Raw genomic sequence first — 22,883 nt, forward strand, 5'->3', positions numbered from 1 at the left:
GCATACGACCATCATTGGCACCAAGGCAGAAGCGACTCTCATCGCTGAAGACGACACGTCTCCATTCGTCCCTCCATTCACGCCTGTCGCGACACCACTGGAGGCGGGCTGCACGATGTTGGGGCGTGAGCGGAAGACGGCCTAACGGTGTGCGGGACCGTAGCCCAGCTTCATGGAGACGGTTGCGAATGGTCCTCGCCGATACCCCAGGAGCAACAGTGTCCCTAATTTGCTGGGAAGTGGCGGTGCGGTCCCCTACGGCACTGCGTAGGATCCTACGGTCTTGGCGTGCATCCGTGCGTCGCTGCGGTCCGGTCCCAGGTCGACGGGCACGTGCACCTTCCGCCGACCACTGGCGACAACATCGATGTTCTGTGGAGACCTCACGCCCCACGTGTTGAGCAATTCGGCGGTACGTCCACCCGGCCTCCCGCATGCCCACTATACGCCCTCGCTCAAAGTCCGTCAACTGCACATACGGTTCACGTCCACGCTGTCGCGGCATGCTACCAGTGTTAAAGACTGCGATGGAGCTCCGTATGCCACGGCAAACTGGCTGACACTGACGGCGGCGGTGCACAAATGCTGCGCAGCTAGCGCCATTCGACTGCCAACACCGCGGTTCCTGGTGTGTCCGCTGTGCCGTGCGTGTGATCATTGCTTGTACAGCCCTCTCGCAGTGTCCGGAGCAAGTATGGTGGGTCTGACACACCGGTGTCAATGTGTTCTTTTTTCCATTTCCAGGAGTGTATAATTATTGAGAAGCCACATCAGCCACTGTAATTTACAAGTTAGATAAGTAATTAAAGATAATTGAGGACCACTGTAGACCATTTTGATAGTTTTCTCTTTTGAGAAACTTAATTTAAACCTAGATTATAGATGTGATATGGCATAGGTCATCCTTCGATTCATTGTAGAACTTGGAAACCCATTCAGGGAATATTCGTTCACATTTTTGTTGGACGCAGTTGGTTTTTATCATCCTGTATTAAAATATTTCCTTTTATCAATAGTGCAATTTATAAACAATGTTTTGTGAGTAGAATAAAATTTCCAATGGTAAACTTAACTGGTTTTTAGACGTTATTTTACCAGCTAACTAAAAATAGGAAAGCCTTGAACCCCTTCCACTAAATTTAGTTAGTATTAAGATTCTTTTACAGGGAGTGCAGTGGAGCTGACGCTGAAATCATTAAGTATTTGGTTATATCATCGCTAGTCTCACTGAACTCTTCTGAACTCTACATGTCATGTGTGGTCTGGCCTCTCCTTACCAGCAACAGGTCCCAGGTTCAAACTAGTCAATTCCCTAAAAAACACGCTCAGAGCGTCGTTGCGCGAAACTGGTAGGGAGACACGACACCACGCAGAATGTTAGAACCACCTCCCCCCCCCCCCCCCCAACCCCTAATATCCGGGCCTAATTATTTCGATTTCGTCTGGTATTTTGTAACCATACTTTAAAGGAGCAAGAAAAAGTGCTTCGGGCGGTAACATGCATTTATCCTCAATACATAAGCATGGCTGTCTTATTGCCAATTGAATATCTACATTCTTATATAGTTTCATCTCTGACTATAACGTCATATTTTGAAGAATACAATTGCTAAGCAAACTATCAGAACCGATGTCCGCCAAACAGAAACAACTATTAATGAGAAACGTGCTTAGATTTTGGTTGGTGCAGGAATATTTTTTTTTTCCACATTCTGTGCACAAACTGTTTGGAAAATGTATAGTGGGCTGCCTAATGAGTCATTTTCCGAATGATTAATTTGCCATTTACCAGATAGGACTGACTGAGTACATCGAAAAAGTTCAAAGAAAGGCACCACGTTTTGTATTATCGCGAAATGTGGGAGAGAGTGTCACAGAAATGATACAGGATTTGGGATGAACATCATTAAAAGAAAGGCGTTTTTCGGTGCGACGGATTCTTCTCACGAAATTCCAATCACCATCTTTCTCCTCCGAATCGAAAATATTTAGTTGACACCGACTTACATAAGAAGGAACGACCACAAAGATAAAATAAGGAAAATCGGAGCTCATACGGAAAGATATAGGTGTTCATTCTTCCCGCACGCTATACGACATTGGAGTAATAGAGAATTGTGAAGGTGGTTCGATGAACCCTCTACCAGGCACTTAAATGTGATTTGCAGAGTATTCATGTAGATGTAGATGTAGATTGTAGATCGACTTCCATAGCTGAATGGCACGTTTCCCAAGAACGGATTGCGGCTGTCTGCCCCCGTCCTAAGATGGTATATTTGAAAGTAGTCCGATATTATTTCTTCTGGGCAGTTGTTGCTGTTCTACAGACGACTGTTTAGTGCAAAGATGATACTGGTGCTCAAAGACTGAAAACTGTTTCCTGTTATGGTACCAGTCTGCAAATGAGCGGCACGCTATCACATAATATTCCGTAAAATGACTCGTTCCACATCATTAAGATGCATTGTGGCAAGTGACCCTTGGAACAGACAGCCACGGAACAAGTCAGTGTGATTTGTCGTTCTCTTGCCTACCACCCTTTCCCCATTCCGCTGTATTGCGGCCACCTAGGGTAGCTCGCCCGCTCCCCACTCCCCCACCCCCTCACCGATGACACAGTGGATTTCTGCGAAGATGACCGGACAGTGAGAAGTCCAGATTTTGTCTTTCGGTCAGTGGTCGCGTCACACGAGGCCCAGGAGAAAGACAGGCCGTGGCACATAAGTCACAGCACGTGAAACTGCAGGAGTGCCATCAGCCGTCTCTGGTGGCGAGCGAGTAACTATTTCAGACGACTTTAGTAAGTCTTGACTGCGCATTGGAATGCATGCAAGTTCTCGACAGCACACGACTAAATTAAGACCTTCAGTCGCTTCATTTTCAATTAAATATTGATATCCCTGCACGCAGCCGAGCGTTCCCAAAGTATGGCGAACAAGTCTACTGGTGTGACGTCACAATTTCGTTGCAGGACCCGCACAGTTCGTTGGCCCCGTGGACCACACCCGTGACCACTGCCCGCTTCATGTATTACAAATTATTATGTATCAGAAAAATCTATTATTTTAGTCTGGCTTCTTCTGATGTGTTAAAAAATTTTGCTTTGTATAATCACAGCTGCTTCACATATCTGCTTAATAACGCTAGTATCTATTATCTGTTTGTAATTTAAGACGTATTAAAGTCAAGATTATTTTGATCAGCCACATCTTTGCAGCATGTCACCATAGTTTATTGTTCAGTTTGTTTTGTTCTATTAACAACTTTTGTAATTTATATGTAGTTCATTAGTCAATGTGTCAGATATTTTACCTTGGTTCATTAACCTTACATCGCGTTTACAGTGAAACAATCCATCTTGCTTTGTTCCTGAATCTAACACGGACATTTTTCAACTCCGGAAAAGAAGTTGCTCTGTAGATGCACTAGTTTAAAATCTATTATCCAATAAAATTTCACCGCACCACATAGTTATCTTTGTACCTGATGATGACGTAACAGCCGAAAACCGGTTTGCGGTATAAGTAACAAATGCTGTATAATATTACAACAGTGGTGTGTGTGTTCTCTAAATTTAACTTAAATGTTAATCCATTATTCGAAAAAGTTAACTTCGTTAATTAATGGTTAACGGATTAACGGTCTCATGCCCAGCTATGGCGGCTGTATACCGTGTAGCAGGGGTGCACAGAGCCCGTAGTACAACAGGCCGCAAACTCCTGACTGTGACTACGTAAAGAGCAGCAAGAGGAGAGAGAAAAAGTTATTTGTTAGACAAATATTCACTTTAATAAACAAATGTAGTTCCAATAATGTATTATCAACACAAATGTTTCACAAGAGAAAGTCCTCTCCTTTTAGGGAAGAAGATAAGCTGAATGAAAATAATTGCGAGAAAGATCCTGAGGGTCGGTTGCCATCAGGCTAACTGCCGCCCGCGGTGTCTGCATGCATGCGTGTGTGTGTGTGTGTGTGTGTGTGTGTGTTAGTGCGCATCACTGCTGTGTATCGTCGAGAGCTACCAACACCTGCGACCTCATTCCTGCACAACTAGAATTCCAAGTTATTGCACGGTTCCTTAAGGAACCTAATTCATGTAAAAAACAGCTTTAAGCGTCTGATTACTTTGCAAACGACCCTGACCGCATTGGAAGAAGACGAGTATATTTGGAACGCACATAATATACTTTGCACTACTAGTGATAACTGCTGAAGAAAAGGCAGAGGAAAAAAATACAGGACAGAACAATGAGAGAATAGCATCGTATGGCAGGAGTTGCAGATTGAAAATATTTATCGTAACTTTACAGTAACGAAATTTTATACAGGTTCTGGGGGGGGGGGGGGGGGGGGGGTTGATGGGCGCTCAACATCGAGGTCATCAGCGCTATACAATTTCTTTTTTTACCGGTCGTATGATAGATTCTTGGGGAGAACTGGTCCTTGGTTTGGGCCGCATGGGACCCACGCGCCCCCGGTTGGGCATCCCTGGGTTAGGAAGTTGGTAGGACACCACGACAGGCCTTGAAAATGAAAGTAGCAGACAAGAGTTTTAGAGAGAGCCCGAGAGACAGGTGGATCCCTGGAGTGAAGGCATATGTGATGAAGAGGGGAGAATAATTGGTCGGAGTGGATAGAGAAAAGCAAAAGTGTGTGAGATTTGTGTTCTAAATAGACCCAGCCAGGGACTGGAATCAATAGAAGATTATATTTGAAGTGTAGCAGCAGTTCAGCGCTACTTCGTTAGTAAATCCAGTGTAGCAAGATAGTCTGGTGTTTTAAACCAAGCACAACCTCCGTTTAAGAGCCTTGCCGCAACCGGCAGACGAGGAAACAAGTGTTTTAACTAAGAAGGAGGCCACATGGTAAACGGACTAAAGTATTTTTTTTATACTTCTATTTATGGTACATGCACTTATGATCCCAAACATCATTTAACCAAAGCAGTTCAAGGTTACTCCCAAAAATTCTCGAGTAAATCGGCGTTGAAGATTTCCGAGCGTTCTTGACATCTTAAAGTACAGTAAGGCCCGAAAGTGCTGTCACACTCCTCTTTTTTGGTTATGGTGTACATTTATGCACCGTAAGTCTTTTCTTTTTTTCTGATGGCGGACACAAGTACCTGGAATGTGGAAGAAGGTGTTCCGCCATGTGTATAGACTCATGAATGTACACGCACCGGCAAAACTGTAAGAGACGAGCAGTAGCATTTTGAGGCACGACTGCACAAAGAAGGTGTAAGAAAGCGAAAGATACTACGATGGCAAGAGACTCTCTTCAGAATCGGATCCATTTTGGATCGAAAGAGGACAGGTCGACCATCAATTCGACAACAAACGCGTGCAGCAGTGGCGGACTCTATGATTAGACCACCCATAAAATCGATGTAGGGAAGATCTGCTGAACTTGGAATTCCAAAAACGACTATGCTGACACACATCAGTGCATCTGCCAGCGCAAATTGAGTGACCTCTTAGGAGTCAGACCTGACGCCATGCAACAATTCCATGTGGGGAATAATGAAGACCGTGTCGCGAAACAATGAGACCAGACAACTGACGAATTGAAGCAAGCTGTCAAGGATGCATTCAAGGAAATCACAATGCCTATACTTTGGAAAATTTCACACAAGACATAGTGCCGCTTCATTTTGTGGCGCGACAATGGTGGTGCCAATACTGACGTTCTGGATCTCTAAACAGGCTGGAACGTAGAGAATCGACGTTTGGTACGCATCTACTACGACATGTTCGCAATAAATAAATGCACATCATGACCAAATAAGAGGGGGGGGGGGCTGTGATAGGACTATCGTTCCAGACTGTGGGTTCACGTTTCCGGCGAGCCCTATGGCTCTTCGTTGGAATAACGGCGTAACATGTAGGTGGCCAAGGTTCGATTTCTGCGTGAGGTAAAATATTAAAGAGAGGTGCATGTTCCATGTCCATTTCCGTTAAGCGTCGAACATGTGGAGATGAAAAAAAATTGTAATGTCTTTTTTAATTCGAACTATCTATAATAAAGATCTTTTAAAAGTGTGGAAACTAGAAATCTTTATTTGCAATTAAATTGAAATTTTGTGTGTGATATGTAGTTATAAATAAGGAAGGCATGCATTCTCTTAAAAATGATAATTACATACGTGCTAATTTGCATATATCTGATGAATATCATTTTTAAATGACGTAGGTATTCGAACCGCAGGGAAGAAAAGCAATGACCCAAACTAGATTAGAAATCGCGATTACCTGTCACTCGCACTACTGACTTCTTTTCATGTATACGTATTTTACGCTTCACGAAAATGCTAACACAACGTGCAGCTGTATTTAAAAGCTTGCGTCGGCGAAGAATCGCACCCAGTATCTGCACAAGAAAGATGGGCATTCTATTACAGAGCCAAGCTCCCTTTCGAGGAAAATCGACCCTGCTTGACGATAGTATTGACGGTCGGAAAACTTCAGAGTCGATTCTTTCAGGAATATCTGAGAGTCGCCTAGTCCTGCTTTGGTTAATTGATACAGTGTATTCGTAAAGTCTCTCCACAGGACGCTAAGGTTTTCAGCACATTCATATCACTGTATAAGCTACTATCCAGGATTCACTGATGGTGGCAGCAGCTATGTTGAGAGAAGGGATTCAACATGATTACAATAAAATTAATTAATTAATTAATTACAGTTAAATACACTGTTCTCACAAATATCACAATCAGTGCTGAAAACGTTTTCCTCTTTCTTGAAGGCACATTTCGGCACATTTACATTTATTTGCGAACACCTTTACCAATGTTTCACATGTAATCGCATGCAGGTAATCAATTATCGGTGTCTCCAGTTCCTATATTCTCTTTTAGTCACACCCTGAAGCGAATAGTCGAGCGGAGACAGGTCAGGTGAGTGTGGGGGTCAAAGACCTTTCATAGTTACTCTGTCTCCAAAGATTTCATCTAACAGTCGTAGGGAATGGTGTGCTGTATGAGGAGATTTTCATTCAGCAGGGCAATATATGGATAAATTTTATGGGAACAATAGACATCGGAAGTGACCGTAGTATCGGAAAAGATCGGTCCTCTAATTCGCGATCGCATTATGGCAACCCACACTTCGATATTCTTTGCGCACAATCGCGTTTCTCTTAAAGCACGTGGATTTTTTTACGACAAAATTCGTGAATTTTGGACGTATGGCCTGTCATCGAAGAAGTATTATGATAATCTCTCCATTGGCAAAAGATTCCGGAATAGTCCCCCATTCTGATCTCCGGGAGGGGACTGCCAAGGGGGAGGTTACCATGAGAAATAGATCTGATAATCAACGGAAGGATAACGTTCTACGAGTGGGGGCGTGGAATGTCAGAACCCAGAACGTGGTAGGGAAACTAGAAAATCTGAAAACGGAAGTGCGCAGGCTCAACTAGATAATGTAGGAGTCAATGAAGCGAAGTGGAAAGAAAACAAGGATTTGTGGTCAGATGAGTATAGGGTAATATCAATAGCAGCAGAAAATGGTGTGACAGGTGTAGGATTCGTTATGAATATGAAGGTAAGGCGGAGAGTGTGTTTCTGTGAACAGTTCAGTGAAAGGGTCGTTCTTACCAGAATCGACAGCAAACCAACACCGACAACGATAGTTCATGTATGCCTGCCGACGTCGCAAGCTGAAGATAAGGAGGTAGAGAAAGTGTACGAGGATATTGAAAGGGTAATACAGTATGTAAAGGGGGATGAAAATCTAGTAGTCATGGGGGACTGGAATGCAGTTGTAGGGGAAGGAGTAGAAGAAAAGGTTACAGGAGAATATGGGCTTGGGACAAGGAATGAGAGAAGGGAAAGACTAATTGAGTTCTGTAACAAGTTTCAGCTAGTAATAGCGAATACCCTGTTCAAGAATCACAAAAGGAGGAGGTATACTTGGAAAAGGCCGGGTGATACGGGAAGATTTCAGTTACATTATACCATGTTCAGACAGAGATTCCCAAATCGGATACTGGATTGTATGGCTTATCCAGGAGCAGATACAGACTCAGGTTACAGTATAGTAGTGATAAAGAGCAGGCTAAAGTTTAAGACATTAGTCAGGAAGAATCAATACGCAAAGAAGAGGGGTACGAAAGTAGTAAGGAGTGAAGAGGTACGCTTGAAGTTCTCCAAGGCTATAGATACAGCAATAAGGTATAGCTCCGTAGGCAGTACAGATGTAGAGGAATGGACATCTCTAAAAAGGGCCATCACAGAAGTTGGGAAGGCTAACATAAGAACAAAGAAGATAATGGCGAAGAAACGATGGATAACAGACGAAATACTTCAGTTGATTCATGAAAAAAGGAAGTACAAAAATGTTCCGGGAAACTCAGAAATACAGAAATACAAGTCGCTGAGGAATGAAATAAATAGGAAATGCAGACGAAATGGCTGCAGGAAAAATGTGAAGACATCGAAAAAGAAATGATTGTCGGAAGGACAGACTCAGCATACAGGAAAGTAAAAACAACATTCGGTGACATTAAAACCAAGGGTAGTAACATTACGAATGCAACCGGAATTCCACTGTCAAATGCAGAGGAGAGAGCGGATGGGTGGAAAGAATACACTGAAAGCGTTTTTGACAGGGAAGATTTGTCTGATGTGATAGAAGAAGAAACAGAATTCGATTTAGAAGAGGTAGGGAATTCAGAATTAGAATCAGGATTTAAAAGAGCTTTGGAAGACTTAAAGTCACATAAGGCAAAAGGGATAGATTGCATTCCATCAGAATTTCTAAAATCATTGGGAGAAGTGTCAACAAAACGACTATTCACGTTGGTGTATAGAATGTATGAGTCTGGCGACATGCCATTTGACTTTCGGAAAAGCATCATCCACACAATTCCAAAGACGGCAAGACCTGACAAGTGCGAGAATTATCGCACAATCAGCTCAACAGTTCATGCATTCAACTTGTTTAGAAGAATAATATACAGAAGAATGGAAAAGAAAATTGAGGATGTTCTAGATGACGATCAGTTTGGCCTTACGAAAGGTGAAGGCATGAGAGAGGCAATTCTGACGTTGCGGTTAATAATGGAAGCAAGACTAAAGTAAAATCAAGACTTAATCATCTTGTGGTGCAGTTCTTCTTGTTGTCTCCGTGCTTGCTAAGAAAATGGGATGAGAAGTTCTGCCTTATGCAGGACACCTTTTTACTTTTGTTTCACCCATACATGTTTCAGTACTTTTGTGCTAACGTCAGTGGGTTCTATTTTTTTATATTTTTTTAAATTTTTAACTGTAAATTTGTTGTTAACATATTAACATTTGTGTTGTTTGCAACATTATGTAGAAGTTGCATTTATAACTTAATTGGCGAAAAGTGGGTGTAAGCATTAGTTAACATACCTTACATGATGTTATTGTCCATTTATTTTGAAGAACAGCTACCAAAAGAAATGGACAATAACATCATTTAAGGTATGTTAACTAATGCTTACACCCGCTTTTCGCCAATTAAGTTATAAATGCAACTTCTACATTATGTTGCAAACAACACAAACGTTAATATATTAACAACAAATTTACAGTTAAAAATAAAAAAATAGGACCCACTGACGATAGCACAAAAGTGCTGAAACATGTATGGGTGAAACAAAAGAAAAAAGGTGTCTCGCATAAAGCGGAACTTCTCATCCCATTTTAAAATTAAGACACTTCCATAGGATTTGTCGACTTGGAAAAAGCATTCGACAAGTAAAATGGTGCAAGATGTTCGAAATTCTGAGAAAAGCAGGGATAAGCTATAGGGAGAGACGGGTCATATAGAATATGTACAACATCCAAGAGGGAATAATTAGTGGACGACCAAGAACGAAGTGCTCGTATTGAAAAGGGTGAGACAAGGATGTAGCCTTTCGCCCCTGCTGTTCAATCTGTACGTCGAGGAAGCAATGATGGAAATAAAAGAAAGGTTCAGGAGTGGAATTGAAATTCAAGGTTAAAGGATATCAAATGATGCGATTTGCTGATGACATTACTGTCTCAAGTGAAAGCGAAGAAGAATTACATGATCTGCTGAACGGAATGAACAGTGTAATGAGGTCAGAGTATGGACTGAGAGTAAACCGAAGAAAGACGAAGGTAATGAGAAGTAGCAAAAATGAGAACAGCGAAAAACTTAAGATGAGGATTGATGGTCACGAAGTAGATGAAGTTAAGTAATTGTGCTACGTAGGCAGTAGAATAACCAATGACGGACAGAGCAAGGAGGACATTAAAAGCAGACTAGCTACAACAAAAAAGGCATTCCTGGCCGAGAGAAGTCTACTAATATCAAATATCGGCCTTAATTTGAGGAAGAAATTTCTGAGAATGTACATCTGGAGTACAGCATTGTATGGTAGTAAAAGATGGATTGTGCGAAAACCGGAACATAAGAGAATTGATTCTACTAACATCAAATATCGGCCTTAAGTTGAGGAAGAAATTTCTGAGAATGTACATCTGAAGTACAGCATTGTATGGTAGTGAAAGATGGATTGTGCGAAAACCGGAACATAAGAGAATTGAGTCTACTAACATCAAATATCGGCCTTGATTTGAGGAAGAAATTTCTGAGAATGTTCATCTGGAGTACAGCATTGTATGGTAGTGAAAGATGGATTGTGCGAAAACCGGAACATAAGAGAATTTATGCGTTTGAGATGTGGTGCTACAGACGAATGTTGAAAATTGGGTGGACTGATAAGGTAAGGAATGAGGAGGTTCTGTGCAGAATCGGAGAGGAAAGGAATATGTGGAAAATGCTGAGAAGGAGATGGCACAGGATGATAGGACATCTGTTAAAACATGAGGGAATGAGTTCCATGATACTGGAGGGAGCTGTAGAAGGCAAACACTATAGAGGAAGTCAGAGATTGGAATACGTCCGGCAAATAATTGAGGACGTAGGTTGCAAATGCTAGTGTGAGATGAAGAGGTTAGCACAGGAAAAGAAGTCGTGGAGGACCGCATAAAACCAGTCAGATGATTGATGATAAAAAAAAGAAGAAATGCACCCCGATATGTGAGACAAAGCCTCATCAGGCAAAAAGTTTCGAACTAAAACGGGCTTAATGACGGTTAACAGATAAATTATACGATTCACAATATGCTATTCCTCTTCCATGTTCCATATAACATAACTGTTGTGCAGCAGTAATTTTATACAGATACATCCCTGTCTCTTTGGTTACGGCGTTTTGTGCTGCCATAGGAGAGATTTCAGCCTATTGCGACAATCACTTCACGGATTTGTTAGACTCCGCAACATGATGTCAGAAATGTCGTCAATCTTCCATTCTGTTAAAATTTTGGGACTACTAGTTCGTGGTGCTTCATGAACTGATCCTGTTGTCGGGAATTTGCGAATTAAATCACCCGCATTGTCACGATGTGGACACTTCGAAGGAGGAAAACGCAATCTAATTTGCTGCCTCACATGCTCCATAAAGTTTTCTCCTGCACGGAAAACCGCTTTCACTAAAACACTCTCTCGGCAACAGTAAGCATTCAGACCACACTCACGTAACACAAGAATTAGACAATAGCAAAACTAAGAGCTGCAAACATATACACAACAATACCACTCCCACCCTATCGTTGCAGGTCCACGGGACACATGCTGGCAAGACTTGAACGTGCTGCCAAGTTTATGTGCATCACAAGGCGAGACACACAAGACTTGCCGATGTGGAAAGACTTTCAGTTCTCAAATTCCATAAAATAAAACATGTGATTGGTATATGGTCTCCTTGTAACACTGTATCTAGAAATATAAGTTAGGACACATGGTGTATGTATGTGTACCTTGATCTTTTCAACCCTCCTTGCCATTCCCACGACGGTGAGTCCTTCTTTCAGCAGCGCCTGCGCGATAGCGGCGCCGATGCCCGCACTGGCGCCAGTAACCAATGCGACACGTCCCTTGTACTTCTCGATACCCATGGCTATGTGGACACAGCGGTTAGATAGTCAGTATCTCAGGCACAACGAACAGAGTGACTACGACCACACTGTCTTATATATGCGCACATGCACATGATAAGCTATCAGCAAAATTAGCTGCACTGTCGCGACATAACACTTTACATAATTGCTGATATGTTATCGTCTTCATAAACAACTGCAGCAGAAAAACCCAGTATTTTTAGCGGTGTTCATCCTGGATAAGATATGGAGAAGAGACAAACTTGTGATTACGTAGGCTTTCCCGGCGTAATAAGTCATGAAAGTCTCTTCGGGTTTGCTGCCGAATCTTAAAATCAACTTGACTCGATATTTCGGCGATCCAACTGGTCGCCATCTTCAGGAAAATGCTGCTTCTGCTGATGAGTCCCGCTGAGAACTGACGCCGAGTTGCAAATCGACGTTCTATATAGGCCACCGTTCAGTACACGGCACATGCGTCACCAATCACGGTTTCTGCCTTCCAAAACAGGGAGGTGGCGCCGCCCTTAGTGAAACACTGCTGGCAACGATATATCGCAATCAAGGCCGCACCGAAGACCGTTCAGTTTTGATGTGAGATAGTACAGGATTCCACGTTTTGCTAAGAGGAAATCCATTGTCTCTGTTGATTAAATAATCAGCCAACCGAATTTCAATCGCCTCTTTATAGACATTGTTCCAAAAACCGAAAATGTTGGCAACCACAACAGTTTCCTCAAATTTCATTTTCTGTTCCTCATTTAGGCAGCGTTCTGCTACCGCCGATTTTTCCGGCTGTCGTAGCCTCGTATGAAGGCGGTGTTCCACACACCTGTCATGCACTGTGCGAATAGAACGGCCAACGTAAGCTTTCCCACATTGACACGAAAATTTGTACACACCGGGTTTCCTAAGCCCCAAATCATCCTTCACAGAGCTGAGCAGAACCTTAATCTTAGAAGGTGGATGGAACACACTCTTAATGTTAAAATTCCTTGAAATTCGTCCAATCTTAGACCATAAGCCTCCAGGATAAGGAAGAAAGGCTACAGATCTATGTTCCTCTTCGTACACCTCCGGAGATGGTCCAAACTCCATAGCCCGACGAATCTGCTTCTCGGTATATCCGCATTACTTAAAAACAGTCATCAAATGCTCAAGTTCTTGGGTTAAGCTTTCTGCTTACTCGAGGCTGGCGTACACATACACATTCAAGACACGATGGCCACAAGAGCATTTAGTTCGGAAGAGGCGGACTGCACGCCTAGAGGCCGGTCCCTTCAGAGGACGATTCAGCCTATCTACATCGGACGGCCACCGCCCGTGGAGTGGACAGCTTTTGCCCGAGTGAAAGGGGAGGACGACCCCGTGTTCGGCTTAAAAGAGAAATTCCGCTACATTGCGTGGGAGCGCCCAGCCTACGCATTCTTTACAAACATAGCACGCAGTTTTAGAGGTTTTCACGGGGAGACAGCAAACGCCAAAGGCTGATGCTACAGATTTCCAGGTTGGTCGCCTTAAACGAAACGTCATTCTCCCGTTTTAGAAGAGCAATGCTGATTGGCAGACGATATTCCTGACGCTTTGAGCAGAAGGAGTAATGGAAGAGACTGAAAGATATACCCCTTCACATCTCGTGTGGAGAGGGGCTGTTCCTTTGTCGCTCTTGGAGCGAGAACACGTAACGAGAGTGTGTGCGCTTGTACGTATACTCAAAGAGCGAGGAACAAGTCTCTCCTCAGTACTTCACTGGGAGAGCACCTCTGTCGAGAGCGAATCAGAGTGCGACTCTATATCGAGTGCTTGCGATTAAGCATTGTTCACTGTGTTGGTCTCCACACTTATTGTGCGGTGTGAACGGACATAGTTACAGTTAAACGCCTGCGAGCGAATTTTTGAGTGGCATTGCGGTGGACTGGTTGTCTGACCACTGTACCACGCCAATAGTTAGACTAGGGACGAATAGGACTACTTGACTTCATCAAGGCGTAGGGAGAGTTTGATTGGCGAAGGTCAAACCAGATAGAACGAGAGTTATCTTATCTGTCAGCAGGAAGCGGCGCAGACAGCAGTCATCGCAGCTTACGGTATTGTGCACTACAGCTCTTGCGAGCCCCATATTTCCTCCACTGCAATACACTTCACAGCATTTCATACACGAGAGCCTCGACCGTACCTAGCAACGTTCTAACGGATAATTATTCAGGTTGAATAGGCGTGGCTCTCAGCCATTCTGTCAAGTCAATAACAATCTTAAACTTTGTATAGAAATTTCATTAGCGAATCCTATCTTTAAGAGGTAACTTCACATTCCGAAAAGAACCCAGAAATAACTTATTCAGTTCATAACTAAAAGTGCCATTGTGATTTCTCAGAATGAATAATAATTTTCGTTAGCTTCATGTTTTTCTTACACTAACTAACACTATTCCAGTACCCAAGTATCCCACTAGGTACGTAAGAAATTTTGTGAATTTTTGTGTCATTTCCTTACAGCGGACGACTCCAGAAGATATTTATTGCTGAAAGTTTTTCAGGCATTTCTCTTTAGAACGTTAGGAGCGTCTGTCTGACTTGTGTAGTAATGTCGGGGAGGAAATTACATCTTGCAGGAGCCGCAGGGTAAAGGGTACATCTCAGATTAATCTGTTGCGCAGAATAACAGAATAGCACCCACACGCTCACAATGTGACCGAAAATAATCAGAACGAGAGCAGTCGTGCATTGTAGGGAGAGTCTCAGCTCCCTGTTCCCCATTGGACATTCTGGGCACGAGCCCAGGACCCCGAGATCGATAGGCGCCTCCTCAGTTCCTCCCAGATCCCCAAACGGTAACCGACATTTATTACTGAAAAAACAAATTTATTTCGAAAAAAATCGAAGCATGATGACTGGCTAGAATGCCCAATTGCTTATTAGTTTGGCGCAGTTCACAGTTCTGCACGGAGCCAACAATGACGTAAAATTAAACGTGACTGGCCAACTTAAATAAACCGCCCCGACGATCGGAAATTCCCCTGTACCTTTCTGCGGTGTTGTGACGGTTGTTTTGTTTGTATAAGTGCAAATGGTTCAATTGGCTCTGAGCACTACGGGACTTAACATGTGTGGTCATCAGTCGCCTAGAACTTAGAACTACTGAAACCTAACTAACCTAAGGACATCACCCACATCCATGCCCGAGGCAGGATTCGAACCTGCGACCGTAGCAGTCGCGCGGTTCCGGACTGAGCGTCTAGAACCGCGAGACCACCGCGGCCGGCGGTTCTATTAGTATGTGACAATAAATGCACACTTATAACACTAAGTAGTAGTAGTAGTGGTAGCGTTTGCATCAGAAGATGCAAAAAATGCATCTGGATGGGTTACATATATTGCCAAAGAACATCCACATAGGATTTAAAAGAATGTGGAGATGGAAAGTCCAAATCAAGATTACTTATGAAGTAACCTGTACACTCCTGCTGCTGGTGAGTATTGAATTCAATCAGTTAATTGCAGTATTACTTAACATAAAAAAATGAGAACCATGCATGCTTGTAAATGAAATACAGAGAGAGACAGTAGAAGTGATAAACGAAGTCTTCACTTTTACGTAAGCGCAGATTCACAAAGGTGAAATTTCTCGAGAAAGTAATACTCCCATCCTCACTTCTGCACTCTGCTTGAAATAAATCACAAAATGTTTCAATTATAGTACGTTTACAATTAGTTGCGACTTTTGGCGTTTGGTTGGAGGGGGGAATGACGCCGCGGCCCTGGTAACACCAATGGCGAGCTGACTTTCCCTACCACGCCACCAGCGTTTCGTCTGGTAAAGCGCCCCTGTTGCCACTACGTGGATAAACAGTACCACGTGGTGTCACGCAATAGATACATCAGTGATCGCCATCTCCCGTTGTGAAGTCGTACTTTCTGGCGTTGAAGTGTTCTTTAGCCGGCAGGTATTGTGAACAAGTGTTTTGTGAGGTTCAAATGGTTCAAATGGCTCTGAGCACTATGGGACTCAACTGCTGAGGTCATTAGTCCCCTAGAACTTAGAACTAGTTAAACCTAACTAACCTAAGGACATCACAAACATCCATGCCCGAGGCAGGATTCGAACCTGCGACCATAGCAGTCTTGCGGTTCCAGACTGCAGCGCCTTTAACCGCACGGCCACTTCGACCGGCTTTTGTGCTGGCATTGCATTCGTATCAACAGTGCAATACATCTGAATAGAAGATTTGCAATGAAAGTGTCGTCCAAGACACAGACACCGGTTGAGAATATAACGTTCTGCTGCGAAACATTCTCCAGAATTTGGCAATATTAAAGGCAAAACGCCATAGCACTCTGTTGTGATGCATTTAACTCCAACAACGCAGTGAAAGAAAGCTGATATTTTGCTCTGGGTACAAAGAAATCTTCCATGAGATAAAGTTCAACCTAGTATGTATTAGGCGAAGTTAATGGAACTTGTACCGCTGTAGAAGCCAAGACATCATGCTACCAGGTCGGCGAACTGGCTAACGGTAAAGGGATTAATTTTATCAGGCTTCCTCCGTTTCATGTTCGTTTGAATCCGACAGAGTATATGGGCCTAGGTGAAAAGTAATGTGACAAAAAAAAGTTTACGCTTACTTATTTTATTTTATTGCGAGTTCCGTTGATCCTGATAGCAATAGAGTAGCTTGAAATGCTGACAAAAGAAGCCAGTGCATATGTTACACGACAGCACTGGTCTTGAGTTGTCAGACATACCAAGAAGGTAGTTTAGGAGACATTGATTTGCCAAGGATTCTGATGAGTTCTGAGGAATACTTTATTTCTCTTGTTGACAAGTTTGTTAAAATCTGCTGCTTCTACCAAAACACAGCAGGGTTTACAAATATGCGTCACAAGGACATTCTAATGCAGTTGAAACTGCTACAGAACCCTGAAAGAGTGTGTTATTAAACTAATAACTGAGGGCAAGACAGGTCAATAGTTTCTGAAAAAGCCCCTTCGAGGCAAAAAAATAAACGTGTAACTTCTTGATTTATATTGTTACGAAACCCACAGCTGTTCTTGTCACCAGCTATCGATGGTTCTTAATAATAACATTATTTCATTGAAAAAAGTTTATAGTCACTTGAATATCGCGGTAGATATGGAAGTTTCGCACATTAATCGTGTGAAAAAACACTCTTGTCTTTGTGCGCTATCATTTGCCAGAATCTTATTTGGATATCTCAAATCATTTATGAGATATGAGGAATTTATGAATATTTCATTCTAATTTTTTCACTGACGGAAGAGTTCGTGATGGCGGGCTTTACATTTTCTCGATACTGGAAACAGACAGCGATATCCTTCCAAGTTTAAAGAATAATTCAATATATTACTACATTTAATACGCAGTAACATGTAACCTAACATGCACCAAACATAAACGCACAGCGATACCTATATTTCACCTCAAACTAAGAGTTTCTTGCAGCATTTTACCTAGTACGGAAATATCGCAACTACTATGACCATTAACGAAATGATAGGCGGTTCATCGTTAAGCTGACGAATTAAACTATGAAATGTGTGAGATTGCGAGTTTTGTACCGGACAGTGTCTTTTAAATCTTTTGGGAAATCTCGCAGATCGGCCGGCTTTGTCGGCGGTCGAGCGAGCCTGACAGGTTCCGCATTGTACTTGCAGGCGCGTCCGCCACCGGTAGCTGAGTGGTCAGCGCGACAGAATGTCAGTCCTAAGGACCCGGGTTCGATTTCCGGCTGGGTCGGAGATTTTCTCAGCTGAGGGACTGGGTGTTGTGTTGTGCTAATCATCATCGTTTCATCCCCATCGACGTGCAAGTCGCCGAAGTGGCTTCAAATCGAAAGACTTGCACCCAGTGAACGGTGTACCCGTCACACGACATTTACACTTACTTGCTGGCGCGTCCAGCACACGCTGGCAACTACGCTTCCATGTAAGGCTGCAGGCTTTCGTGGCCGTTATCACTAAAGTTAAAATCTTCTGCGGTGTTAGGCAGTGTCATATTTCCTCTAAAATAACCGACGTTGCGACCCCTCTGCTGGAATCTTCTTCAGGATCTTCCGGTGTCCACTATTGCTAGAACACTGCGTTCTAGCAATAGTGGACACTGGAGGATCTGTGTTCTAGCAATCGTGGACACTGGAAGATCGGTGTTATAGCAATAGTGGACATTGGAAGATCTGTGTTCTAGCAATAGTCAACATCGGAAGATCCTGAAAAAGATCCAGGCAGAGGGGTCGAAACGTCGTTTATTTTAGAGGAAATACGACGTGGCCTAACACTCCAGAAGATTTTAACGTCACTAACTACGCTTGCTTCCACTCATTCCATACTCAACTGTCAAAACTGGTGGCTTGTTTTATCCGCCCTATAGACGTTAAGTGTGATGCTACTATGCAAATTCACGCACTATTTAACCATCATGTTACTGGTAGAATAGCAAAGTAACGGTACACAGCATAGCAGACATTTATTTCAAATGGCTACAAATAGTCAGAAATTCGAATATAATGACAAAATTCACCCGAAAATTTTCCCATGCACTTAAAAGTGGTTTTCAGAATATCTAGCACTGGGAAAAAGTCGGTGTCAACTAAATATTCAAACCTGAAAACAACTGTGCTTGAATGATGGCGTGGATGACGATAATGGTGTTGCCACGCTATTTCGTGGTATATAATGTTCGTACAGAAATTCCAGGCTTTAGAAATACCACAAAGCTGGCGTATACACCTACACCTACCAGTTGTACAGTCCTCGCTTAGCAGGTGCTTAAGTACTTGTCTCAGAACAGCGCGGAAAACGCGTTGTATGAGCACGTAATAACGCCTAACCGAAGAATGAATGCGGGATAACTGAACTACTGATTCTGGCAGGGTTAGTGAAGTTAACCGGAGAAAAAGTTTTGACAATGGCAGGAATAGTTAAAGAATTAGTGATGACAAGATTGTTTGTTAGAACGAGGATGGGGAAGAAACGAGGACATCACACAAGTTATATGGAAGAATATGACGATTGCAAATTTATATAAAAATTTCTTACTACTATTTTTCGATCTCATGCTTGAGCATATGAACGAAATGTGAAACCATTTCCTAAAGTAAAACGTTTTTCCTTGTAGTAAGCCTAATAGAGGCATTTGATGTCGGTAGTTGGTGAATTACGTTCTGTCGTGTCATTTATTCAAATGAGGTACATAAAAATAACGACTTGTGCCAAAACAGTCTTGCTTATTTGGTGTGCAATATTAGAACGGTCTATTTAGTTTTATTTAACAGTGACGAAATAGACGTAATCAAATCGAGAAACCACACCAGTCTTGGGTACTATTCGTATTAACAGCTTTTTCAGTATTAGACAACGGCATTTTGATTTTTCGTGTAGCAAAACGTATGACCAACTTAGATGAGGTAATAGATTCTTTCGCAGAAAGGAAAGCACGCCGTGCAAAGCTGTGGCAAGATTAGAGAAAAAAAATTCTTTTACCTAAAGGTTGAATAAATGTGTACTGTCTTGCTTGTCTCTTGTCTTTACTCGTTTTATATTTACTATGTTTAATTTTATAACTCACAAAAGGGGAAGTTATTAGCTAATACGCAATGAAGAGTGGAAATTTATTGATGAGTTCTTATTCCCTCGGTCAAAGATAATCCGACCCACTACTAATTGTGTTTTTTTTAAGGATATTAGGATATCAAATCGGCGCAGGACAGGCACCACAAGACATTTTAATTTCCACTGTCCTGAATATATGTTTGATAGCTTCCATTACAATGTACACGTTTGAATTCCACATACCAAAATACAGTGACGTGTGATAGAAGAATTCTATGTGAAGAGACATGGCACTGCACTTTAGCACACGTAGGACTGTATAACATCTTTACATTTCCTCGAAAATACATGTTTCACACATCAAACTGTTCAGAAAGATGTGCGCTACAAAATTAACATTTTTGAAAAATCGATTTTATGGATTTTTACGTCCTATCTCAAACGTACGAGGGGAAGGGAGGGGAGGCGCCACTGTCGAGTTCTTGCTCCGGTTCCCAAATATCGTTGATCCGGGGCTGCAGTCAGCTTAGGTAAAGTTCACTCCAGATCTCGTCCTCTCTGTCAGACAGTCTTGTTGTTACAGTGCAGAGTTACGCTAGTGGGAGCGTTATTTAATTTCGGGAATTTTATTTGTGGAATTATTATAAAAGCATTTTGGACATTTATTCTTTTAGAATTCTATTCCTATTTTCTGTACAATTTATATTCTGTTGATTTTGTGTGTCACAACCGCAAGTCGCGTACTGTGACGTCACACGTTGTACCACTGTTCATTGCACTGTGCAGTACAGAACTGCACAGGACAACTCCTTTAGGGTTCAGTTTTACATTTTCTAAAAGTTAATTGTAATATAGTTGTACAGTTTCAGATGGCTCTGGCTGCCCTTTTAACACATATCGTTTGCGTAGGCACGCCATTTCAGTTGTTCAGGTTAACGTTCAACACAGCCATACATGAAAGCTAAGAACAGGAGATCAGAGTACAACATCAACATACAAGACGGACAAAGTAAAATATGTAAGTAGGCTGTTTATATTTTCTTATTGGCAACGTTACGTAGCGCTCTGTATGAAAATCAATGGCTGTGCTGTGTGCAGTCTGTGGTTAGTTAGCATTGTTGTCTGCCATTGTAGTGTTGGGCAGCTGGATGTTAACAGCAGGTAAGTGATTTGTGAAAGGTATAGGTTAATGTTAGTCAGGGCCATTCTTTTGTAGGGATTATTGAAAGTCAGATTGCGTTGCGCTAAAAATATTGTGTGTCAGTTTAAGCACAGTCATGTATAATTTTTCAAAAGGGGACGTTTCAAATATAACAGTTACAAGACTGTACCTGTACGTTGCAAGACTTTTCTTCAGAATCGTTCAAACCAGTGACGGTATGTAAGGTACTCCTTATTTGCAAATAGGAGAGCATTTTCCTTTATTTCCCATTTTGCTGTTTGACGTATGTGAAGTGAATCTAATACGTGGGGAGTGAGGAGCGAGCGGTAGTTTCCCGCACAGGCTAGCAGTCGTTGGCCATCTGGCGCTCTCAGAGCCAGTGGGATGAGGTGCCGATGCAGAAATCGCTCGTGATGTCAGCTAAGAAATGCGTAGGAAAAGTACATTTATTCTGGAGCGAATCAAGTAATTGTTATTAATAAATATTTGCTAACAAATGTTGCCTTTTGTCACTCAGGCATTAGGAAGAGTCTATGGGTGATAAAAACAAACTTTACAATTCCAGGAAACGTCGATATTTAACGAATAGCTTTGGCATAACCGAAGTTGTACGGTCTTATACGAACTATACCGACTATATGCTCGAGTTACAGACTGTGCGCCATAGTCGGTAGTCGCCGAGTTCGCCGTTAAGATACCTTTCGGTCTAGTCCTGCAGTAGACCATTCTTTCGTACCGTTAATATTTAGCTTATAATCAGAGTGAACAAGTTCATTTTATGGTGTTTCTTAAATAAACGCACCGTAACAGCATCCCGTCTAAAAAATATTTTGGACAAACAGACTCATTCTCGCTTCATTATGTAAAACATGTATTGTGTCTAGGAATCCTGCCTATTCGTTTGCTAGACAAACAATGAAACAATTCGTATTGTAATATCTCTGGCTTAGTCAGCCATCATAATCGGCTCCAAGAAGCTGTTCCCAGAGCAGTGGAGACGCAAGAAGTATATAGATGACGAAATGTGGTGTGAGGTACTTGTGACAGATGTTAGATTCGGTACCATTCCCGTGAGAAAGACCGCCTGCATAATGCTACTGCTCTGTGATTGGCTGCTGTGTTCGGAGCAAGGGCGCCAAAACGTTACAAGTATAGTTATTATTATTAGTTCAACTACTCACTGGAAAGACTTCACTTTTTAATATAAATAACTCTCAACAGCTGACTATCAATCGGCCATTTTAGAATGATTAAAAACAATTTAAATCAAAAACAAAAGACTGACGAAATTACAGACGAAGAACTTCGGAAGCGTTCGGGTCACGCCTTTTCTGGTATGGCGCGCGAAGTGTTTCGGGCTGTTCGTCACTCTGAATTAGGCAGTCGAGAAGAACAGACATGTTGCCTGTCGTAGGATGTGTTTCCAATTTTTATTTAAGTTCCTGTTCGTCACTCTGGATTAGACAGTCGAGATGTACAGTCATGCTGTCTGTGGCTGGATGTGTTTGCCAGTATTCAGTATTAAAAGATTCACTCCGGTAGTCATGAGGCAAAGACACGTGCCACAAATAGTGTAAAGATACATTTTCGTAAACATTGTGTTTGACCATGTACTTTACTGTATCGGAAGGTCTTGTATTAGGATCGTGTAGTCTTCTCGTGTGGCTACACTAAAATACGCGAGTGGCATCCCAAAGAAGTGATACGTTATTTCAGAACAGAACCTCGCCAAAAGTCAGTTTCAGCCTCACGATACAGAACCTACGACCTGCGTGCTGTTTTCTGCGCTGGGGACATCAACTTGAAGACAGCAGGTTAGTGAACTATAACAGAACCTTCGTATTCCACACAGTGCAGTGGAAACAACTAGGCACCTCTTGTGTACTGCATGCACAGAACAAATGTGCTCAGTGAAACGTCATCTGCAGTATTGCAGAGGAGGTAAAGGAGGATGATCGTTATTCAAACCAACAATCAGTTCATTCTTTCTACCTTGCCATAGTATTAATGAGTTTCATTACAACCAGAACAAATACAATACTTAACTTTGATAAATGAGTCGCAAGCAAAGGGCGACATACAAAAGAAACTGAACTGCAGTGACTGCTGATCTCTAACTCACATATGTCTGTCCTGAACTGCTACCGAAGTCCTAACACTGACGCTGCTATCCAAGTGGGCCGCCACCAGTCGGGCGCTGGGCTTATGTCCTCTTCA

At 42.4% G+C, this 22,883-nt stretch overlaps 1 protein-coding gene across 1 annotated transcript in view; it reads right to left on the bottom strand.

Moving 5' to 3' along the window:
• LOC124595652 (dehydrogenase/reductase SDR family member 11-like) overlaps positions 1-11,989 on the bottom strand; it is a 75,543-nt gene extending 63,554 nt beyond the window's left edge. Inside the window, exon 1 of the mRNA XM_047134493.1 lies at positions 11,819-11,989. Within this exon, the coding sequence (XP_046990449.1) occupies positions 11,819-11,956 (138 nt within the window). The 5' untranslated portion in view covers positions 11,957-11,989. The remainder of the gene's footprint in view (positions 1-11,818) is intronic.
• Positions 11,990-22,883: the final 10,894 nt, after the last annotated feature.

The sequence above is a fragment of the Schistocerca americana genome, chromosome 2, assembly GCF_021461395.2.
Source record: "Schistocerca americana isolate TAMUIC-IGC-003095 chromosome 2, iqSchAmer2.1, whole genome shotgun sequence".
In the NCBI taxonomy this organism is placed as follows: Eukaryota; Metazoa; Arthropoda; class Insecta; order Orthoptera; family Acrididae; genus Schistocerca; species Schistocerca americana.